Below are 23,736 nucleotides of genomic sequence, written 5' to 3'. Positions count from 1 at the left end.
AACCAAAATCGTGAGCCCCAAGTTGGAGGCTACGGTGGAGGGCCATATTCACCGCAAGGCGAATGACCACCATATGTTGGGACTTGGGAGTGGTATGCCTCCTCCTGGTCAAAGAGGAGCTGCTAGTGGTTATGGAGGTTCAGCTGGTGGTAGAGGTCCAAACTCGATATATGGATGGTAACTGTGATTAACAGTATGGTGGTTGGCAGTAATAACAGTTGAGAACCAATGCTTGGAATGGGAAGAATATTTTGAGAGAATAGATATGATTTGGAGCTAGCAGTGTCTTATAGTGTAATTTTTTTGTGAGGTTAAAATGTTTTATATTAATTTGTTGTGAGCTTTTCATATGACTTTGTTCCATTGGTGAGATGAAGTTGTACTGCTAGTAAAAACAATTGAAAAAAAAAAATTATGACCTTTCCCAATGGGTATTTCTTATACAGTATGAAATTGTCATTTGGTTGTCCCACTTCTAATTTATGATTTCTCTAATCTTTGGGTCCCATACCTATGATTTTTTTCCTTCTTAAAGTGAGGTGCAGTTTTCAGCTAAAAGTCTATTTAGAGATCCTAACTCAAAAGAGGGAAAAGAAGTTAAATATATATATATTTTTATATATATACAAGATAAATATTTTACTTTAGCCTAATCTAAATGTAAATGTATGTGAAACTTTCTTCTGGAGACTTAAACCCCGACTCTTACCCCCAACACTCAGCAAATATTTATATTTATAGAGTGACTTCCACGTCAAGAGCATGCAGTAATAAAGAAGTAAATATGTTAATCCCTATATTTTGGAACCCATTACATTATGGGGTGCTTCAAGTTAATTGGATAGTAAATGTTGGTCCTTGTACTTTTCTTTGTTTGGAAGAGGTACCACTCAGATTGAAAAATTAGTTCGAGAAAAAAGCAATATGAAACAAAATATATACTAAAAGCTTATTCAGCATGAATTTTATTCATAGTTGGATAGCTTTAAGCTAAGTACTTAAGTTTGCGTCATTTATTATGCCTCAAGCAATACACTTTCTAGAGCAAGGAATGGGTCACTCCATTCCATTCAGGTACATAAATATGCAACATGCATTATATTGACTTTAAAATTGCTCTTTAGTATGAATAGTGCTACAATTATAATATTTTCTGAACAATTTCACAACAAAGTCTAGGTGGTAAACTATTAATGGTAAGTGAAAAAGTAATGCAAATGGTGGGCCAAGATGGGAACCAATCAAAGCTTGCCAATTAGATTTTGTTGTGAAATTTTTGTGAAAATATTCTACTTGTAGCTTTATTTAGTTATCATTCTCATTTCACAGCCTGATTTTTTGAATGAAAGACTTGCTATCCAATCCCTTGCTGTAAAAACCTTCCTGGAATTCTGGCATCGTGAATTTACGGTAAAGAGCTGGTTTATCAGGTGTCAATAATTCAGGTAATGGTCCAAAGTAATTAGTATCGCTCTCAGTCTCCAAGTTGAAAAATGCCACGACTGAGATACGTGGCTCTTTAGATGCCTTAGCCAAAACACGATGCTCCACGCTTACATATTTGTTGTTAGACATTATCTGTTAGAAAATAATTAAATAAAAAATTACAAAATTAGTGAGAACTGCACAAAACTTTCTAACATGTACGCAGAGAACATGACACAACAAAAACACATGATGTAAGTGTTTTTATTGAATAACATACACAAAATTCTATAAATAATGTTTAAATTTGAGGATTTCAAATTAAGGATTTGAAGAACAATTTCTTATTATAAATAAGAACACTTGTAATGTTACGGATTTAAAATGACAACTTACACTTAGTTATATTGAATCTATCAATAAATTTCATTCATAGTGGAGAAAAGTTTTTCATTTCATACTTTATTCAAGTTATTTAAACTAAAATTTAAAATCAAAATATTTCTCTTTAAATACATTAATCCAAATGAAACAATACAATCAGGACAAACATAAATTATAGGAGCAACCATTTTCTTATAAATTACATCTTACGATAGTCATACACATGGAGTGACATGAGACATGTAAATAGTTACACACTAACTAATGTATTGTTATTATTATTGATGCCTTTATAAAACATAGTCTAATGCCCAGTTATATAGGATATTTTCCTATATTAGGATAACCAACCAAGGTCTAAATCCTCCCTTTGGTTATACCATTGAATTAGACTAAATTGTAAAACACATCTTAAAATTTGGGATCATTTTGATTTTGCCTCCTAATATTTCAAAATTTTGATATGCTTGCTTTAATTAGTTAGGGGATTGATTTGATTAACAACCCCTTCGTCCATCTTGTTATGATGTGTTTGTTAAGTAACACTTAAGTTTGCCACATATTTTATCTCATCCAATTAAATTTTAGAAGTGTGTCTTGCAATTTAATCATTTTCTAACTTTTGATATGACTTACAGTAATAGAAGTAACATTACTTTTATATGAGTTTACTATTTTTACACTATTTCATTATGTATCAATCCATTTTTTGTAATCTGAGAGGCTAGTTTTTCTCTCAAATCCCTTTTTGTTGTCCTTGTTTTTCAATAAAACGTGTTATTCAAGAAAAAAAAAATTCCCAACTTCTAGTATTAGTAGTAGTCCTGAAAAATATTGTGCCAAGGAAATTGTTTCTTTTTTTTTCATAAGAAAATATGTTATACCTGAATGGTATCGCCAATGTTGATTGTCAATGCTCCAGGGATGGGCTCTACATCCACCCACTCATCATCATGCTTCACTTGCAACCCTCCCACCTGGTTCTGCAACAACACAGTCAACCCTGAATCTGTGTGAGGTGTAAGCCCCACCGTCAGATCCGGCTGTGGACAATAAGGATAGTAGTGTCCCACAATTAGCTTAGTAACCAAAAACCCCAAGTCCTTAAACTTCTCAGCCCCCAAACCTAACCCTTCAGACAATAACTCCAACAAAGTCTCAGCCACTTTTTCTGAATGCAAATCCCATGCAAGCAACTCTTTCCTACAAACCTCAGGAATTTCCTTCTCCTCTGCACGCTTTTTCTCTGGGGACAACCAAACCGCGAGCGAGTCATGCCATGTTGCAGCGTTAGTTCGGTACAAGTCATAGTTGCTCGTGTATATAACCCCTTCCCTATCGTGGGCACGGGTATAGAGTTTGGACTTGACCTCATGGGGTTGGTCATGGAAGGCTTTGATTGCGTTCATGGTTTCGTCTAGGACTGACAGAGGTATCCCATGGTTGATGACTTGGAAGAAGCCCCATGAGGAAGTGGCATCTCTGATTTGCTCCACAAGTTGGTGTCGTTTGGTGGGGATGTTGAAGTTGGAAAGGTCGATTAGTGGTATGGACTTTTTGGTGCATGTTTGAGAGGTGGGCTTTTTGAGGGTGGAGAGAGTCTCAGGTGGGTGAATGAACATATTGGGTATTGAGGTAATGCCAGAATCAACGAGGCCCTTGACACCCATCTTGGATTCGTCGAATTCCTTAACCTCTTTCACACGGTCATAGATGGGAGTAGCAATATGAGTAGCTGCCATTTTTTGTTCAGTGAAGACTGAAGTGTTTGAATGAATGTGTTTTGAGCAAAGGCTACGTACACAGATTTTTATTGTGTGCAGTATTTGCCTTGCTTGGTGCCGTATATATAATAAAGAATTATTGTCCGGATATAGAACATGATGAGCAAGTATACACGCTGCCCCTCTCTCTCTCTCTCACATGTAGCCGATATATGATATAATTTTCCATATATCATTGTCCTTGTCGATCGGTTTGAAATCAAGGTGCACTTGAATGAATGCATGGACAAGTCATCCACTACATTTCTTTTTGTGTCTCTTAATGGATTAAACCTCATCCACATGTTCGTTTTTTTAACATTTTGTATGATTTTTTTTTAATGAACATTTTGAAGTAGAAGAGAATCGTGATAGGGATTAGATTTCGTTCTAACTTAATGAAACCTTTAAATTAATAAGGAGATCCTCAAATCAAGAAGGAAGAATATTGTAATCTACCAAAATAAAAAAATAAAAACCTCAATTTATTAAATGTAAATTGTTAATTTCATTTTACATCTTGGAGGTCTATTTATGGTGTGTTTGGATACCGCTTATTTGCTAAAAACTGAAAATTTATTGTTGAAAATACTATAACAAAATAATTTTTAAATGTATAAATAGTGCTGCGAGACCTAAATTTACCTAAAAATCTGCATTTTGCTCTACTTGGTGGTATGTGAACAGTACCCAGAGGACCCACTAAAACAACACAAAATGCACGGATTGAGCAAAATGGCCAATCCAAACCCACGCTTAATGGCTCCAGAAAAATTATTTTACAAAATAGAATATTCCTAAACTGATTCTAATTGATACCCTATTAGATTTGTAATAGAACAATTTCCTCAACACAATATTTTCCTCGATGCAATTTTACAAATCACTTCAATCTAACTCTGTGTTTTCCTCTAGAGTCTCTTCAATAATTTCGTGCAAAATAGTATCTTGGTCTACAATCTCATCATCACATTCAACTTCTTCAATATTTTCTTCTTCAAAAATTGGCTTGTTATCATTGAACCCTGAATTCACTTGATAATTGAATGCCTAAAATCTTGTTTCTATCCATAATATATGAGTTTATTCCCTTATAATTCTGACTTGTACGAAACATAATTTTATCAAAATCTAAAGAAAAGGAAGTGTTTGCCTTCATCTTTTTCATTCTTGGCCATGAGAAAATTCTAGGCTTGCCCCTTGGCATTCTGAAATACTCTATATCACTGCACTAATCTGCGCTACATCACATAAAAAAATTTATTATTACAAATTGCACCTTCAAATTAATATTCAAGGATCTTTCTACAAGCAAAATAATTTTCAAGATATCCAAGATCTAAGATCTAATCTATGAAATCTTCTTTGTATGATACCCCATCAAAGTATATATGGAATATCATTAAAATTATAAAGGCGCAAGTTGATGGATATATTATAAGCAGTCTTTGACATGTATACCTCTACCATCATCACGATCACCTTTGTTTTTGAAACCAAGATTGATGAACATTTTTGCAAATCTCATGGAATTCTCATTCCTCCTTTGTTGATGAGTTTGGAGTGCATCCCAAAAGGATTATACCCCCTAATCTCTTTCAACATGGTTGTTATGCTCACCTTGGTTTTTTACCATACTAAATCATTAAAAAGCTCTGATATTACCTAACGCAAAACAAAAAAAATGCAGTAGGTTAGCTATCAGGATACTAACAAGCTCTGATACCAATAGACTTAGGATACAAAGCATAGTAGGGGCTAAATCTCGTTCTTGAGCTCTTGAATATTGAAATCCACCAGAAATAATAAAAATATCAATTTGTAATTTTTTTTTTCATTTTACATCTTGGAAACCTATTTACAGGTTACAAAAAAACTTATTCTGCAAGTTAATATTTCTAAACTGATTCTCATTGATATCCTACCATAATAGAACTCTAATTTTACTGTGAAAGCCTTAAAAACACCTAAAATCAAGAACACAACCCCAAAAATTAAAATAACGAAAATTACATAAATTTTAAAAAAAAAAAAAAAAAAAAAAAAAAAGCATAAAAATTGAACACATCTTTTGTCCTATGTCACTTTTTGTAACTAGTAGCAGATACAAAAAATTCAAAATCACATGGTTGATATGTCAATCTATATCTTGCTAGCTAGTGCAGTATTCTAACAGATCTCAATCCGTCCTTGTCCATTGAGACGTTTGAAAACCAAGTGCACTTGGATAAAAGCATGGACGAATCATCCACCAACATTTGACTACATTTTTGGGTCTCTTAATGTATTAAACCTCGACCGTATGTTTTTTTTTTTTTTTTTGGGTATGATTTTTTTAAAACTCTTTATATCTAGTTCAATAAAAGATGCAGAAAGTTCAAAAGCACGCGGTTGATTCTTCAACCTATCTTGATTGTGGTGTAAGGTATTCTTACAGATCTAAATCCATCCTTGTCCATTCTAGGTACACGACATTATTATCATTGTTGACATATCTATCAATAGTGAACTCAAATAAAAGTGAAATTTAAGTAAGAGTAATTTTGCACTAATTACAAAAAATTATGTCCATATTCCTAATTAGGTTCACAACATTATTCATCATTGTTAACATGCTCTGTTGTTATTGGTACATTAATTAGTACATGGCAAGATGGAAATGAGCCATGTGAAAAGGGTATGCTAATACATTTGCCAAGTTAGAAATAGTTTAATTAAAGATTAAGTCAAGGACTTTGTAATTGAATTGACATCTTCTCATGCACAAAGTGCTTGAGAGTTTAGAGAGAAAAGGTTTGAGTTGCGAGATTAGAAGCATAGTGTAATTATCTCTCACAAAGAAAATTAAAGATTAAAGCCAAAAGAAATGATAGATCATATTAACCTATTGGAAGTTTCAAGCCGTCACGAGGAAGGAGAGGCAATAAGTACTTCGAGTGGTTAATTCAAGATTGGGATCCGGTGAAATTGCAATTTGCAATTGCACCAGTATCTAATTTCCTACACTTTTTTTTTTTTTTTTTACATTTTTATCTTTTTATTTATTACTTATTTTTTTATTTAATGATTGAAATTGAAAGTTGTTTTTCTAATTTTCAATCTTAACCATTCATTGTTATTGCATCAGGTACAATACCTATCTCAATCCATTAATTCAAGCAATTATCAGAGTATAAAATATGAAGGCACGTGCCAAACAGTCAAGGGTAATGAGATAATGGTCACCACGAGCAGGTTAAAAGAGGCTATGAAGCCTCACTATTCGCAGCATATATGACAACGAAGATGCAATCAAGAAATGACACTAAGCATAGGGAACAAGCATGCATATGACCAGTCAAAACCTCAAGAATAGATATAGGATTTACTCTACAAGAAAGGACACACACAATAAACCAGAGCACTTATGAGATCAATTGTTTATTAGGTTTGATGCATTTATTCAGTTCTCTTGTTTAGTTCGAATAACTTTAGTGTTAGGATAATTAAGTAGGCTCTTAAATCCTTTACATTTCTTATTATTTATTTTACTTTGAGGTGGCTTAATCTGGATCAGTTTGCTTTGAGAATGTGCACTTCAAAGTAGGCTTCAGCGAAAAAAAAAAGTAGGCTTCATAACTTAGGTAGAGTAGGCTTGATAACTTAGGCAGTTAGGCTTGATAAAGCAAACTTGATAACTTTAGTCACTAAGTATTTTCTGGTACTCATTGTTAACTTGCACATTTTACAAAAATTCCTATTAAGTTAAGCATTTTCAATCCAAACCCTAGACCATAGTTTTTGAAGTATGGCAAATATCAGTTTGAGCTAGTTTTGAACATTTTGAGATTCACTTCGAGCAACTTGAAAATATAATAAAAAGACTCAAATTAATATAATAAATTCTAATCAAACAAACATTTAGAGATAAATTCACGTGAAAGTGAGACCCAAATGACAGTGATTTTACACCAATCACTAAAAATTATACTTGTAAAAACAATTTAAAAATTATCGTGTGCCTATCTTACATAAAGAACCGAATCACTATAATAATCAAGATTTTCTTAAGATGTCCTTGGGTGGAAAAAGGAGGGGAACTCTGGATGGGAAATGAGATGAGACCATAGCATGCAAACAACACAAGAAAGAAAAATAAAATATCAGTTCATACACAAGCACACTGTGCTTTTTTGATAATCAACTAAGCACACTCTGCTAAGTCCATAGGGTTGGTGTAATTTTATTACGACAGATACAACATGAGTTACGGGAATCATAATCCACCAAATTACTTGGGTTACAGATATTTACAAAATACAACAAAAGGACCATAGCATCTAAAGTGTACTTCTCAAAAAAAAAATACTCTGAGTAATTATCATAAGAGAAGATCAGAGTCCATATATAACTCATCTATGACCAATTCAATACCATTTGGTTAAACATTTTCAAGACCGCGCCTACCTATGTTGAATTTGGACTTTGGAAGCAAATGCTGGGAGTTGAAGGAATAATTTCATTAGAAAGGATTATTTCTAGTCTAGAGTTTCAGCCTTTCAGGTATAGTCGAGATAATTGTGAGAGAATAGTCTTTCGGAACCTCCTATTAGATCCACATATATGACATTACCTACTCTCTTTACTCTCTTCTTTCTATCTATATTCTACTTTGAATATCTCGAGAAAGAAATCGACTTTGAAGAACTTGTCGGAATTCAATAATGTCTTATAGTTTCAACAGCTATCCATTCCTCCATGTCTATACTTTATATGCACATGTTACATCAGCAACTCATACACCAAAGTCTCCAAGCAGTGGCGGAGCCAAGAAGTTTTATTTGGGGAGCCACAATTAACATAAACCATTATCTAAACAACAAAAAACTCAAGAAGAAGAAAAAAATTTGTATCATTATCATTATATTTAAAATGCTTTGAAGAATTCATTTTATATTTTATGTTTCTATTTATTTAGATTTAAAAGAATACTAGGTCATTGTATATTGTTTACTCTATAATTTATAAGTTATCTGAATATTAAATAAAATACAGTTTTTTTTAACAATTTGCTGGCAGCCAAGTATTGTAATTAAATCAATTATAAATTACAGACATGTGGTTAAAACGATTGAAAATTACATGGAATAAGAAAAAAAAAATTATACTTGGAAAGATATTATTACATTTTACACACCAAAAAAAAAAAAAAAACTAATGCTATTTACAACCTAATACACATACACATATCATCACTCTTAACATATATTATGAGAGGATTATTACTTAATTATTTGTTGACTATGCTTACACTAAAAAGTATTTAGAAATTTAATAATAAATAAAGGGGGCCAAGTTGTATTTTCCCAATTAGTTGTAAATATAATTACATCATATATTAAAATAGATATTTTTCAAAATATTTGGGGGGGCCTAGGCTTTTGATGTGGAAAATTATTAGTTAAAGGTAAAAAAAAATTACGTAAATAATGACCTAAATAAAAATCATTGAAAACTTGCCCATTCAACCGGTATGAAAAAAGTTGTCAAATTTTTTGGTGTATGTAGTGTTACACCATGCATAATCTTCAGATCTTTCATTGTTGACAACTGACAACAAGCATTTTCTCAATGTTTTATGTATGACATACATATGACGTGCTAGATAGTGGCACTCCCATAGCTATATCAATGCACATGGCAATGTTGCAAGTTTCTAATTTGTGGCCTTGACCGGTTGGACCCTTGGCCTATAGCATAGTGAAAGAAGTTCTTTTCATATGCTTTTTCACCCATACATATTTTCAAAAAATACAAACAATATTACTAAATGGACCCTTAGTTGTAAACAGTGTAACGTAGTAACGCGAGCTTTGCCACTCTACCTGAAGTTTTAAATTTTCAATAGCAATTTTTGAACCAAATTTATAGTTTCTTATGTTGGGTGCACTGCACAATGTTCCAGCCCACACATTGTCTTAGCTCATTAAATGAGCTTGTTGGACAAGTGTTGAGAAGTCAGCAAAGTGAAATGGGTTTGCTGGAGAAGCTTGTCCGAAAGAGAAGAGTTAGGTTCATCTTTTCCTCAATTATATATAAAAGTCCAACAACATTTATGAAGGGATGTACAAAAGTCAAGCCACATAAATGATATGTGATGTTAAACTTGTGAGACACGTTGGAAGGAAGAAAGAAAAGAAAGAAGTAGAAGGCAAGGTCATTCGGCTAAGGGAGAGCTGAAATTGGTTGAAGCTAAGTTAAGATAAGTTGGTTTGCATTTATTGTGACTTGATGTGAAGAGTGTGAAAGGAAGAAAAGAAGGAAAAGATGAAGAAATAAATAGAAAGGCCATTCGGCCAGTGAAGATGGGCTGAAGAAGTGAAAGTCCCAGAGGGGAAAAAATAAGTGAAGTCCCAAGAGTGTGGTGAGGACTAGTGCAGTCTTGAAGAGCTGCGTGAGTGAGAGCAAGCAAGAGAGAAGAGAAAAATAGAGAGAGTAAGAGAAAATACACAGTGAGGAAGAGAGCAGTGAGTGAAAAGAAAAAGAGAGTTTTTTTTCTCAAGTTGTATCTCTAAGTGTTGTAATCTCTATTTTATATAGTAAAATTATTTGGAGTTTGTCCCGTGATTTTTCCCTTCAAAGAGAAAGGGTTTCCACGTAAATCTTTGTGTTTTTGAGTGATTGTGCTTCCACTGTGCTTGCTAAAATTTATTCACAGTAATATAGAATTTTTCCCAACATCTTATCCAATATTAAATGAAGAAAAATGATTGTCCACTTCTATAATTGGAGACAACAAACCATAATTTTCATAAACCGAAGTAGCATTTACAGAGCAACCAGAAATTTATACCCTGACATAATGAATATGGAAAGGTTAAAGAGACTTGTCATGTTTTTGTCCAACGACCAACATCCTTTGCTACCAAAAAGAAAATTGGGGGAACATATTTTCACTTTTCTTCCAATACACAAAAAAGTCATCATTATCATCCTCAGGCTCGGTGTCACTCAAGGTTGCAGCAAGGGCTTTGCTTTTCCCAATGGTCTTGAGATAAGTTGGACATTCTTCTTTCATATGTCCAAAGCCTTGACAACTGAAGCATTTTGGTCTTGAGGGAACAGTGTACTGACCGCCATCCCTAGCATCCTTCTTTCCTTTATCTTGGCTCTTAAATTATGAAGAACTGGATTGCTTTCGGTCCTTGTCGAATCCTTTCGCATTAGCATTCTTCATGAACTTTTTGAATTGCTTAGTGATGTAGGATTTCATTTTAGAATCTTCATCATTCGAAGGCTCATTGGTGTCACTGCTTTTGGCCTTCAGTGCCATGTACTTGCTCTTACTTGATTTCCCGATCCTTGACAAACTCAATTCATAGGTTTGCAAATTGCTAACCAGCTATATCAAAGGAATGTGATCAATGTCCTTTGATTCCTCAATAGCAGTGATCTTGGCATGGAATCTCTCTGGAAGAGATCTGAGCACCTTTCTCACAATCTTAGGTTCGGGAATGGTTTCCCCAAGATTAAATGCAGAGTTCACTATGTCTTTGAGCTTGACATAGAACTCATCAAATGACTCATCCTCTTCCATCTTAATTTCTTCAAAGCTTGTGGTAAGCCTTTGAAGTTTCAAATCCTTGAAAGCCTTAGTCCCTTCATAAGTTGTCTGGATGATAGTCCATGCTTCCTTTGCAATTTCAATAGAGGATATCTTCTTGAACTCCTCATTGATGGTTGCACTGAATAAAGCATTCAATTCCCTGCTGTTGAAGTTTGCCGCTTTGATCTTAGCATCATCCTAATCAGCCGACGCTTCCTTTGGCTTAATCCAGCTTATTTCCACAGCTTGCCACACCTTCTCATCTAAAGACTGCAAAAAAGTTTTCATGCATACTTTCCAGTATGCATAGTTAATGCCATCAAATAAAGGAGGTATAATAAGAGACATCCATGACAAATAAGGGTCAATGGATCATACAGCAAATATTAACCCTAATCAAAGTGTGCCTGCTCTGATACCACTTAATAGGCCAAGAACGTATCTACCCCTTAGGTAAATTAACCAATTAATTAGCCAAGTGAATTAATTAAGTCAATTTAACATGCAATACGTGTGGTAGCACAAACAAATCACCAAATAATTAAATGCAGCGGAAATTAAATTTGACACAAGTGATTTATTTACGAATGGGGAAAACCTTCAAGGCAAAACTCCACCAGGTGAATTTAAGATCACCACTCCCGAGAATCCACTATTATTAAAACAAACGATTACAAGTAAAGGAATCTCAGTATCTTATACCAACCTACAGGTGAACCCTTACCTCAATACACAATTGGACTTGTAATGTAGTGACAATCTCTCCTTTCAATGCACGGCTCCAAGCACGTGACTAACCAATCGATACACAGATCCCAATACGTGAGTAACATGCCAACTTGTGAAAGATGTTGGCTACAAAGTTCTTTAGTTCATCCATACGATGAAGACCAAGAAGCTCCTTGATTATAAAACCCTATGGTGTACAAACGCAGCAGCTTCTTCAAGAGAAAGATAAACTAGGGCAAATTGTCTCCGGTCACAATATGCATGAATAAAACCTTTGCATTCAGTGAGACGGCCCTTAAAATAATCCTTATATATGTCTAGGATTGTGAGAAAAGAAAACTTAAACACATAGCTTGGATAAGTGTGAAAAACAGATCTGAAAATTTGAATTTTGTAATCCTCAATAGATATAGCTGTTGAGATATCTGTCGAGTTTCGAATAATTAAACCTCAATAGATACATCTATCGAGATATCTGTCGAACTTTAATAAGCAGCACCTCTTCACTTGATTTTTGGACAGATTTGCATGGTTTCAATACTTGGACTTGGACTTGAACTCGAACTCTTGTTCCTTGAAGTATTAAACACATCCTAGATCTACCAAAATACAAGTAAAGTGCGTTTTATCAAAGGATTAGCCAATTCTATATGACATATGTTCTTAACATGTTCCACATATGTCCTAACAACATATATGACTACCTTTTATTGACGACTCATAACTTGTCATGAGATGAGTTGTGACAAAAATTGTATAAATAGTTGTAATCTTAATATTATTTTTTAGTAATTTGTAAATTGTTATTTATCACTTTCAAATGAACACATTACTCTCTTTTTTACTGCTTATAGTTAGCCACTATATATATAGGAGAGGAAAAATGTTGTAGAATTGATTGATCCTGGAAATTTTCTTTTCGTATATCTTAGTGGATAAATCTCATTCACATATTTGTTTGTTTTTAATCTCATCCACATTTTTCTTTCTTGTTTTATTGGTTTTTTTTTTTTGGAAACTTTTTGAATCTAATCCAGGATATAGAAAGTTCAAAAGCACGTGGACGACAGTCAATATATCTTGGTGGTGTAAGGTTTTTTCTTTTGTTTTGTTGAGAAAGTGGTAGTGTAAGGTCTAGTTACACAAAAGTATTACTTTTTACTATAAAAAAAAAAAAAAAGTAGGAATATTTATTCTACATTGGTTGTGTGTCTAATGTCTACTGTTTATAACCCCAGTCTACAACTACAAAGGTTAGGCCCTTTTGTAGTTGTAATTTGGTTATGTAACGTATTATAAACCCAGTTTAAAACACTAATATTACTATTTTCGTGTGTGTTCTAATGAGTATTACTGTTTACTAAAAAAAAAAGTAGGGATGTTTATCCCACATTGGTTATGTGTGTCTAGTGTTGCTGTTTAGAACCCCAGTTTACAACTACAAAAGTTAGGCCCTTTTGTAGTTGTACTTTGGTTATATAATATATTATAAACCCGGTTTAAAACACTAATATTACTATTTTCGTATATGTTCTAATAAATATTACTGTTTACTCAAAAAAAAAAAAGTAGAGATGTTTATCCCACATTGGTTGTGTGTGTCTAGTGTCTGCTGTTTAGAATCCCAGTTTACAACTACAAAAGTTAGGCCCTTTTGTAGTTGTACTCTGGTTATATAATGTATTATAAACCTGGTTTAAAACACTAATATTACTATTTTCGTGTGTATTCTAATAAGTATTACTGTTTACTAAAAAAAAATTAACATCGTTGTCGATATATTATAAAAAATTAAAGTAGAGAAAAACTATCAATGCCTTCTATTTATGAAATATATTTTTAATAGTTTTATGAAAAAAGAAAAAATAATTGATTTTTTATTATTATAATTTTTTACATTTCTTTTAAAAGTAGTATCAAAACTTTTTTTAAATAATCTATTAACAAAATGCTCTAAGAATATCCGTTAATAGAATCCATGAAAATATTGTTAGTGGTCTCAGATAAAAGTGAGATTTAAGTTATTTTGCCTTAATCACAAAAATCATGTCCATGCTCTCGAGTATACAACATTATTTATCATTTTTTTTATAAATTTATTTATTTCTTTCTTTATCGTTATTGGCATGGTTGTTATTGGTACATGATAAATTCCAGCGAAAGTGAGACCCAGGTAATGACTGATGACGGTAATTTTACAGCAATCACAAAAAGTAATGCTTGTAAAAAAAATATAATAAATATTGTGCGGCTAACTTTACAATCATTGCAAAATTTATTCGGCTAACTGTACAATCATTGCAAAATTTATTCTTTTGACTAAGTAAAAGACATGTCTTACCTAAAGAACAGAAGAAGCACTACGATAAATAATCAATCTATATATTTTTCTTAATTAAGATGTCTTTAGAAAAGAAAAGGGGGAAAAAAAAAACTTTGGATGGGAGTGGGACATGAGATGAGACCTAACCCATGGGATGCAAACAAACAAAAGGAAATATCAATCTACAAAAAAGAACTCTCTTCACCCAAAATTAAGACTATCTCCACAGGGTTAGTGTAATTTTAATATATGACAAATACAAAATAAGTCGGCAAACTTCAACAGCAGGGCATTGAATGCTCTATTCAGTGCAGTCACGAATAAGGAATTCAAGAAGATATCCTCTACTGAAATTACTAAGGAAGCATGGACCATTCTCCAGAAAACCTATGAAGGAATCAAGGTTGTCAAAGATTCGAAACTTCAGAGGCTTACTACAAGTTTTGAAGAGATCAAGATAGAGGAGGATGAGTCGTTTGACAAGTTCTATGACAAGCTCAAGGACATAGTGAACTCAGCTTTTAATCTTGAGGAAATCATTCCTGAACCCAAGATTGTTAGAAAGATGCTCAGATCTCTACCCGAGAGATTTCATGCCAAGATCACCCCGATTGAGGAATCGAAGGATATTGACAAAATTCCTTTGACATAGCTAGTTGGCAATCTGCAAACCTATGAGTTAGGTTCGACAAGGATCGAGAAATCAGGCAAGAGTAGGAGTATTGCACTGAAGGCCAAGAGCAGTGACATGGATGAGTCTTCAGATGATGAAGATTCTAAAATGAAGTCCTACATTATAAGGCAATTCAAGAAGTTCATGAAGAATGCAAATGGGAAGGGCTTCGATAAGGACTGTAGGCAATCCAGTTCCTCATAGTTCAAGAGCCAAGATAAGGGCAAGAAGGATGCTAGGGATGGCGGTCAGTACACTGTTCCCTCAGGACCTTAGTGTTTTGGGTGTCAAGGTTTTGAACACATGAAACAAGAATGCTCTACTTATCTCAAAACTATTGGGAAGAGTAAGGCTTTTACTGCTACGTTAAACGACATGGAGCCTGAGGATGATTCTGATTATAAGGATGATGGAATCCTAAATGCCTTCACTGCCACTGTAAATCCTACTAAGGGGATTGCTGAAGATGTGGATGAAGAAGAGGACTTGATGGACTCTAAGTTCGAGAAACGGATGATCAAGATGATATCCAAGCTGTCTTTGAGAAATTGTACAAGGTCTCTGAGAAGCATGAGAAACTGTAGAGGCTGGCCACCAAGAAGCTTAATGATGTGGAGCTTGATCGAGAAGAGCTTTCCACAAAGTTTGATGAAGCAAATAAAACCATTGGAGCACTAAGATTTGAGAATAATGTATTGGCTGAGAAGACCAAGAAACTTGAAGCAGAACTATTCTAAGTCAAAGCTTAGTTAGAGAGAACTTCCAATGCGAAGCTTAATGAGATGCTTAATCTTCAGAAATCTACTTTCAATCAAACCGGTTTAGGGTATGATTTCTCTTCTCCTATTATTGCTTCTACTAGTACTACTATTTTTGTTCCTCCTACTAATAATGTTGAAACTGAGAACAATGATGTTAAGAATGAATTAGCTAGTAAGAACATAGACAAGGGTAAATCTATCTTAGGAGCACCCCCTAAGCTTGATAAGAAAGAAATTAAAAACTCTAGGGCTAAGATGGGAAATACTCAAAAGCCCAAATAGAAAAAGCAGCATTTCTGTCATCACTGTGGCGCAGCTGGACATACTCGACCTAATTGCTATAAGTGGTTAGCCACTCAACAGAGCAACAACATGATCGCGTTGAGAAACCAGAATCAGTTTCCATCCTCGTTTACTCCTCTTGGAGATCTTCTTAAAGCCCTCATGTTCCTTTCGAACTTGAACAGTTTCAACTCTTCTCCCTCACTGCCAGATCAAGGGTTTGCTAAGCGGAAAGATTTTTCCAAAGTGTGGTAAGAAAAAGGCTTCAAGTGATTCTGACACTTTTTCTCTCTTCCCTTGTTGTTGTTGTTTTGCATTACTTGTGTGTTTTACTTTATTATTTTGAGTCAATCTAGTTTTATGCATTGCTTTGTTTAACATGTTTTTGTTTGTTTACTTTTCAGTTTTGTTTGTATTTTGTTTTTCATATAAAATAAAATAAAATTTGAAAAATCAAAAAAATACAAAAATAGTGTGTGTTTTGTTTACATTGATACTTGTGTACCTTGGATGGCCAATGAAACAAAATTTTCTAAACTTTATATCTTTTGTAGCTTAGATGAGCATCTCTATGCACAACTAAGCAAGTGAGTTTTGCGGCTCGTGTTTGTGATGAGTAAGGTTAAGTGATTTCTTGGACTTAACACTCGTATCACTCTTTTTGACAAGAAAGACAAGAAAATCCTAAGAGAAATGCATAAATAATCATCTCATCACTGTTGCCCACCAATCATGAAAAGACATCTGTATGCTTCGGCATAGCAAAAGTGCAATGTCAAAAACTTAACATCATTGGGTATTTCTTTTCTCTTTCCTATATGCCTATGCATGATATGCTTATTAAAAGAAAAATATGCAAAGAAAAATAAAAGCAAAAATATCAAAATGCTTTATATATGATTGCAAGCCTGTCTTCTAGAGATGTGAGAGTTATAGGATGTACCTCAAAGGTGATAGTCCCTATCAAACAGTTATGATTATGTGTGATTTAAAGTGATTTTCTTATATCTCAAATCGTCATAACATGTAGACACTTATGCAATCTTGCGATATTTTTCACACATAACACGCAATATTCTTTGCTACTTTTGATACATGTGCAGGCACAATGTGATTTGGTCATCACAAGGAATACATGTGTTAATGTGTACTCACTAAATTGTCATGACTTGTTTTTGAAATATAAAATTGGTTAGACTTGTTTAGTGTGTGTGTTTTGGATCTATGTGCTTAACATTTTTCTTGATTGAGAGATGAATTTTGAGAGCTTAAAATGTTGTTTGGATCTTTAGTTGAGTAGCATGCTTGATTGCATTCATATCTGTTTTTTTCTCTTCTTTGAAAAACTGTTTTTAAGCAATCTCGATAGCTTCTCAATACCTCTCAGCAGCTAGGATATCTATTGAGACCATTCAGCTTCTTTTTATTGCATTCTCGATAGCTCTCAATAGCTACTTCGACCCATCGTGAAACTTTCTAACCTCTCGATAGCTACCTCGATCCATCGAGAATCTTTGCTGTGGACACCTCTCATTAGACGCCCAATAGCTCTTTGATAGCTAAAAGGCGCATTTTAAATCTTGATAGCTCTCGATCCATCGAGGTTCATGAAGTTTCTATATAAGCGATCCTCGTGATTTCTCACTCACTTTTCTCGATCTCTCTCAATCCATTCTGCCTCTTCACCTCCCAAATCACCTTTAAATCACTCCAAATCTTTTCCCCACTCCTTCTTTGGTTTTGATCTTGCATATTTCACAGGTATGATCCTCTTTTCATCATTTTATCATACATTTCATGCATTTCTGACCTAACTTTTGGGGTTTTTGGAATTTTTTGAGGTTTTTCAAAATCAATGAAGTTTTTACTAAATTTTTGGGATGGGCTTTGTATATTTGACCCTAAAAGATCATGCATTGCATCACATTTGCATTATAACAATGTTTCATGCATTTTAGATGTGTGTTTACTTTGTTGCTATGATATGTGCTGGTAGGTTTAGATTGGGCTGAGCCCATGATGTATTTTAAGTTTGCATGTCACATGTTCATGCATTTTCATGCATACGTACCTTTAATCTTTTATATTCTTCTATATTATGTTGTTGGTGCTTTTCTGATTCTCTCTCTCTCTCTCTCTCTCTCTCTCTCTCTCTCTCTCTCTCTCTCTCTCTCTCTCTCTCTCTCTCTTGCGTTAGTCAGCTCTATGACACCTAAACGCAAATCCACTCCGTCTCGAAACTCTCTTCATTCTGAAGCATCTTCTTCTGACCCCACTCCATCTCACGTACAATTCCGTGATGAAAAGGCCAAGTTGGACTTTTCGGAGAACTTTTCACAACGAGGCATTCATTCAGAATGCCAAGTCGTTCTGTCAGATTTTTCTAACACTGACCTACCCATTGTCATCTACAATAGAGGTTGGGAGTTATTGTGTGGCATCCCGGTCACATGCCATTCCAAGATCATACAGGAGGTTTACTCCAATATGCACGGAATCGATACTTTTGTACCTCATTTATTCTCTCTCGTTCGTGGTACGCGCATCGTAGTTACTCCAGAGATTGTCTCCGAGGTACTACACGTTCCTAGGGTAACGCATCCTGACTACCTTGGTTGTGAGCGCCTGAGGACAGTGTCCAAAGACGAACTCTCGTCTCTCTTTTGTGAGACACATTCTTCTTGGGGTGATCGTCAAAACACCCCTTACTCGGGCTTTGCAAAAGGTTCGAGGTTCCTTAACATGGTAATGACATTCGTTCTTCACCCACTGTTTCACTATAACACTATCACAGAGCCTCGTGCTCGATTTTTATTATCCCTCTTAGAGGATATCTCTATCGACTTTCCTTCTCACTTTATTCTATCCCTTATAGATGTCTATAGGGATACGGCGACCCGTGATATGCCTATTTTTCCTTCGGCTATAATGCAGATCCTTCGCCACTTTTCTATCTCTTTTCTCGTGTCCCTTCATTTCTCGGTCATGGGTGCCATAGATAGGGCTACCATCAAACGGAGTGAGGCTCAGCTTCGACCGAGGCGACTATGGACAGAGACAGCTGCTCCTCCAACTTCTACCGCTCCATCCACCTCCACTCCTTCATCTTCTACGGGTGGAGTGACACTTGAGACCATCATGGCACAGCTTGTGTGCATGGATGCTCACCTTAACACTCTCAGTAATGAGTTGTGTCAGGTGAGTACCCGTGTTAGTCATATTGCACAACGACAGGCTGTCATGGGTGGTTTCATTGTTGCTTCTTCTCCATCTCCACCGGGGCCCGAGGATAAGAGTGACGATGGCTCCGGCAGTGAGGATGCTGATAAGGATGATGGTGCTAGCTCGCCTAGTGATGATGAGATGTCTACTTGATATACTTGCCCTTTGTCACTCGTGACAAAAAGGGGAAGTAGTTTTGAGATGAGAGTAGTCATACCCATAGGGGGAGGGTTAGTATAGGAGATTTTGTGTTAAGGGGAGTATGTATATGAGGGATGTAGTGAGGATTTTTGTATCTTCTCTTTTCTTTCTATTTTAGATACATTATCTCTTGTACATTGGTCTCGTGACCATTTGACATACATTGTACTTATATTTAGTTTATATATATTGATGTAAGTTATTTCACCTATCATCTACATGTGTTGTTTCTTCTCTCTTTATGCATATGCTTCTTATATATTGTATGCAATCTTTTAATTCTGTTTCACACTAAGATGCCGTAATGAATTTTGTTTAAAGTATTTCAGAAATATAGGTTGTCAAAGTCTACTTGCCATAAACTCTCTTCTTGCAAAAATTTTCAAGAGTTCGTGTTAGGATAGATTTTATTGTATTCAACAATTGATTATGAGTTGAGTGATTTATGACTTCTCTCATATTTCATTTATTTGTTGTGGTTTTGTCACGGATTGCTAAAGGGGGAGATTGTTAGGACAGATGAGATTCAATGTTAGGAAGTAACATATGTCAATGTTTTATGTAATTGGCTAATCCTTTGACAAAACGCATTTTACTTGTAATTTGGTAGATCTAAGATGTGTTTAATACTTCAAGGAACAATGTTTCAAGTTCAAGTGTTAAAATCATGCAAGTCTATCCAAGAAACAAGTGAGAAAGTGCTGGATTTTAAAACTCGGCAGCTAGCATCTATTGAAGCTTAAAAGCTGTTTCAGCTCGTGACTCGACAGCTAGCTCGATAGATGGCTATCTATCGAGATTTATGAAACTCAGTTTTTCAGAGCTGATTTTCATCCAATCCGTGAGTATATATTTGGGCTTTCTTTTCTCATAACTCTAAACATATATAAGGATTATTTTAAGGGCCGTAAAAGATTGCACAAGTGTGAAATAAAGTTTTGTTCATGCAAATTGTAATCAAAGACAGAAGTTGCCCTAGTTCATCTTTCTCTTGAAGAAGCTGCTGTATTTGTACACCTTAGGGTTTTGTGACCAAGGAGTTTCTTGATCTTTATTATGTGATGAACTGAAAAACTTTGTAGTCAACATCTTTCTCAAGTTAGTGATCATGTCATGTACTGGGATTCGCGCATCTATTAGTTAGTCACGTACTGAGAGCCGTGCATTGAAAGGAGAGATTGTCACTACTATACAAGTCTAACTGGGTATTGGGGTAAGGGTTCAACTGTAAGTTGGTATAAGGTACTAGGATTCCTTTACTTGTAACCGCTTGTTGTGATAATAGTAAATTCTTGGGAGAGGTGACCTTAAAATCATTCGGTGGGGGTTTTTGTCGTGTAGATTTTTCCCATTCGAAAACAAATCACCGTGTCAATTTAATTTCCGCTGCATATTTAGTTTAATTGGTGATTTTTTTATGCTGCCATGCATATTATATGTTAATTTGAATAATTAATCAATTTGGCTAATTAATTGGTTAATCTATCACAAGGGGTCAAAACATTCTTGGCCTATCATAGAGCATCCACATTAGTGGATGCAAACTTTCCATCTATTTTGCACCCAAAAAAAAACTATTTTTTTTCTATTTTACACATCCATTTTTACAAAACACCTACATCACTCTATCTATTCTACACATATTTTCAATAAAATATTCATTCTTTTACAATTTTTTATTATTTTCTCACTCACTACCTCTCTCTCTCTCTCTCACAAACCCAAACACCATCATCATCACTACCCCAGCGGATGTGGTACAACTGGTGTGTGTGTGGGTTCGGAGTTTCCGAGCTCTAGTTCGAGCTAGTGGTACCCATGGGATTACCCAACTGTACCGTGGGGCGTGGGACAATGACTGCCACACGCGAGTCCCTTTTTTTTCTCTCAAAAAAAAAGTACATAAATTACCACAAAGTAGTAATAATAATAATTATATATATAATCACCAAATTAGTTGGGTTACATTTATAAGAAAAAAAAGTAAAATTTATATACAATAGCTACAATATATTAAGTTTTCTAAATAAATTCAAACATTTGGGTAGATTGAATTTAATTTTCTTTAAAATAAACAACATTGTTTTTATTTTGTTAGTCAAAACAATCAAATGTTTGAATTTAATTGAAAGAACCTGATATATAGAACTTAAGATACTATATATCTAAATTTTACTTTTTAAAAAATTACAATAAAAGGCTTAAGAGTGTCTAGAGTGTATTCTTTTTTTTTTCTTTTTCTTTTTTTGGCTGACATGTCTTGAATGAAATTAAACACAAAAAAAAAAAAAAAAAAAAGGCTCTCAATATATATATAGGCCTAGGGCCCTGATCGAAAAGTCTTTCTCACTACTTTGATCACTCGAACTAAAGTTTCGACCAATCGAATACCCTGAAACTTGAATTTTCACAAAGAAAATTTCAAATCTCAAAATTCCATTTAATTCATTTTACAAATGAATATTCTCCAAACTTATATCATTATTACAATCTATCTTTGTATGTATTTATATATACAACAGGTGTATCTTTATTTATGTATTTATTTCTCTATTCTTAAGGCTAAAAATGGTGTTTGTAAAGTTGTGATTTACAATTATGGTTTTAGTTGGCTTTTATTTCGTGTCAAATTTGATTGTAATTTTATTCAATCTTTTGTATCCTATATTTATTGTGGAATTTTATTATAAGGGTTGTGTGATAGAGAGAGAGAGTGTGTGAATACTCAAGCAATTGAAGCCAGAAGAGTTCTCGCGGGTAGCTCGCGACTAAGCATCCCGCGAAGTGAAGCATGTGCCTTGCACATGACTGGAATGCGAAGAGTCAATACAGATGGAGACAACTGTGTTTCGCGAGTAGTTCGCGAGTAAGGCCTTCCCGTGAAACACCCGCAAAACATTCTATTCTGTCAGACTGTACTATCTAATACACACTTTCTATACCCACACTATATATATCCATATTACCCACAAATATTGAGGAGTGCTTCTGAGAGAAAACCTTAGCCTAAAACCTTGAGAGTTAGAGATTATCATACTCATATATCTCTACACATAAGTTTGTGGATTTTCCTCAACTCCTACCTCTCCATTTCCATACCATTGAGAGGTTCATAGCTCAAACACTTAACACACCCTTTCAAAGTGTCAAGTGATCGTTTGGTGCTGCTGGGAAGTATTGGAAGAAGCCAAGGATGGCATATGCAACATGGAGCTTGTTGCGAGATCCAAAGAGTTAGACAAGACACGATTCCGAGAAGCCTTGTTGGAGTAGCAGCTTGGAAGGCTTAAGTACAGCAGGTAGATTAGGCTTGGAGGGTCTCTTGCTAACCCACGTATCCCAACTGATTGTCTAGTGGATTGATTACCGCTTGGAGGACGGCGGAGAGGTTTTTCGCCGAGTTCTTCGGTTTCCTCTTCGATAACACATCGGCGTGTTATCTGTATTTGCATTCTTCTTCACTACTCTTTTACATTTCATTTTACTGCTGTGATTATATGAATATGTGTTAGAGTAGCTTGTTTGTTTATTCGTTCACATTTACACTATTCCGCACTTAGAATTAAGTTAGTGTAAAATCTATCGAGCCGTAATTTTTTTTTTTTTTTTTGTCTAAACAGCTCTTGTGTTTTTAACACATTTTTCGAGCTTTCAGTGTTCAATATTGGGTTCAATGTTCCTTAGACAGAAACACAGGGTCGTGTGCATGTGTCTACTACAACTGTAGCCATAATGCCAAAGGTAGAGTGCATTTGGTGTGCCATTTAAATCTGGGTTTAGAATAATATTCATGTCAAATATTTTAAGATTGTCAGGAAGAGGGGGGGGGGGGGGTGGGGGGGGAATCAGTGGGTTTTTATTGTTTAGTCTAGGGGAAGGAAGCCATTTTCTACTTGAAAATTTTGCATGCAATTGCTCTTTGTTAAAATGACTTGCAAATCCTTAACAATGCCCCCATAATGTTGATACTTGGATCCATAGTTACTGGTAGTAAAATTTGTACAGTAGATTTGACATTTTCCTTTTTCTAATCTCTAACAAAGCCTCCAAAAAAAAAAAAAAAAGCCAACATAAAAAACCTAACCCAATTAAAATCCTAAATGGTTCAAAAACATAATGCCGTAAATATCCCATTTCATCAATAATTATTAATTTATCCTAATAAATTGAGACTTTAGTTTTTGCAAAACTATATTTTACTCGATAAATTATCAAAATTAGGTATCTAATCTCCTACATAGCTACACACCAAATAATCTTTATCTCTCTCGTAACACCAAAATATACAATTAAATATTAGATTACAACTTTACTTAACCATATATCGATTTATATCCAAGAAAAAGTTAACCTCTTTTTTTTTAATTAAAAAAGAAATTTATTTTATT

General features: G+C 34.5%; 1 protein-coding gene across 1 annotated transcript; it reads right to left on the bottom strand.

Annotated features, from left to right (window-relative positions):
• Positions 1-937: 937 nt before the first annotated feature.
• LOC126732367 (1-aminocyclopropane-1-carboxylate oxidase homolog 4-like) lies at positions 938-3,642 on the bottom strand. Its single transcript, XM_050435163.1, has 2 exons — positions 2,694-3,642; positions 938-1,578 (listed from the first exon to the last, which is right to left on the bottom strand). The coding sequence occupies exons 1-2, from the start codon at positions 3,549-3,551 to the stop codon at positions 1,324-1,326; spliced, it is 1,113 nt and encodes a 370-aa protein (XP_050291120.1). The 5' UTR covers positions 3,552-3,642; the 3' UTR covers positions 938-1,323.
• Positions 3,643-23,736: the final 20,094 nt, after the last annotated feature.

This window comes from Quercus robur, chromosome 6, assembly GCF_932294415.1.
Source record: "Quercus robur chromosome 6, dhQueRobu3.1, whole genome shotgun sequence".
Classification (NCBI taxonomy): domain Eukaryota; kingdom Viridiplantae; phylum Streptophyta; class Magnoliopsida; order Fagales; family Fagaceae; genus Quercus; species Quercus robur.
This window is presented reverse-complemented; position numbering and strand designations above follow the sequence as displayed.

Bases quoted from the DNA above. Each gene is read 5' to 3' on its own strand.
- LOC126732367 (XM_050435163.1), bottom strand. From the start codon at position 3,551: ATGGCAGCTACTCATATTGCTACTCCCATCTATGACCGTGTGAAAGAG. The intron at 1,579-2,693 runs GTATAACATATT...ATTTTCTAACAG, and splicing joins ACATTGGCGATACCATTCAG to ATAATGTCTAACAACAAATA.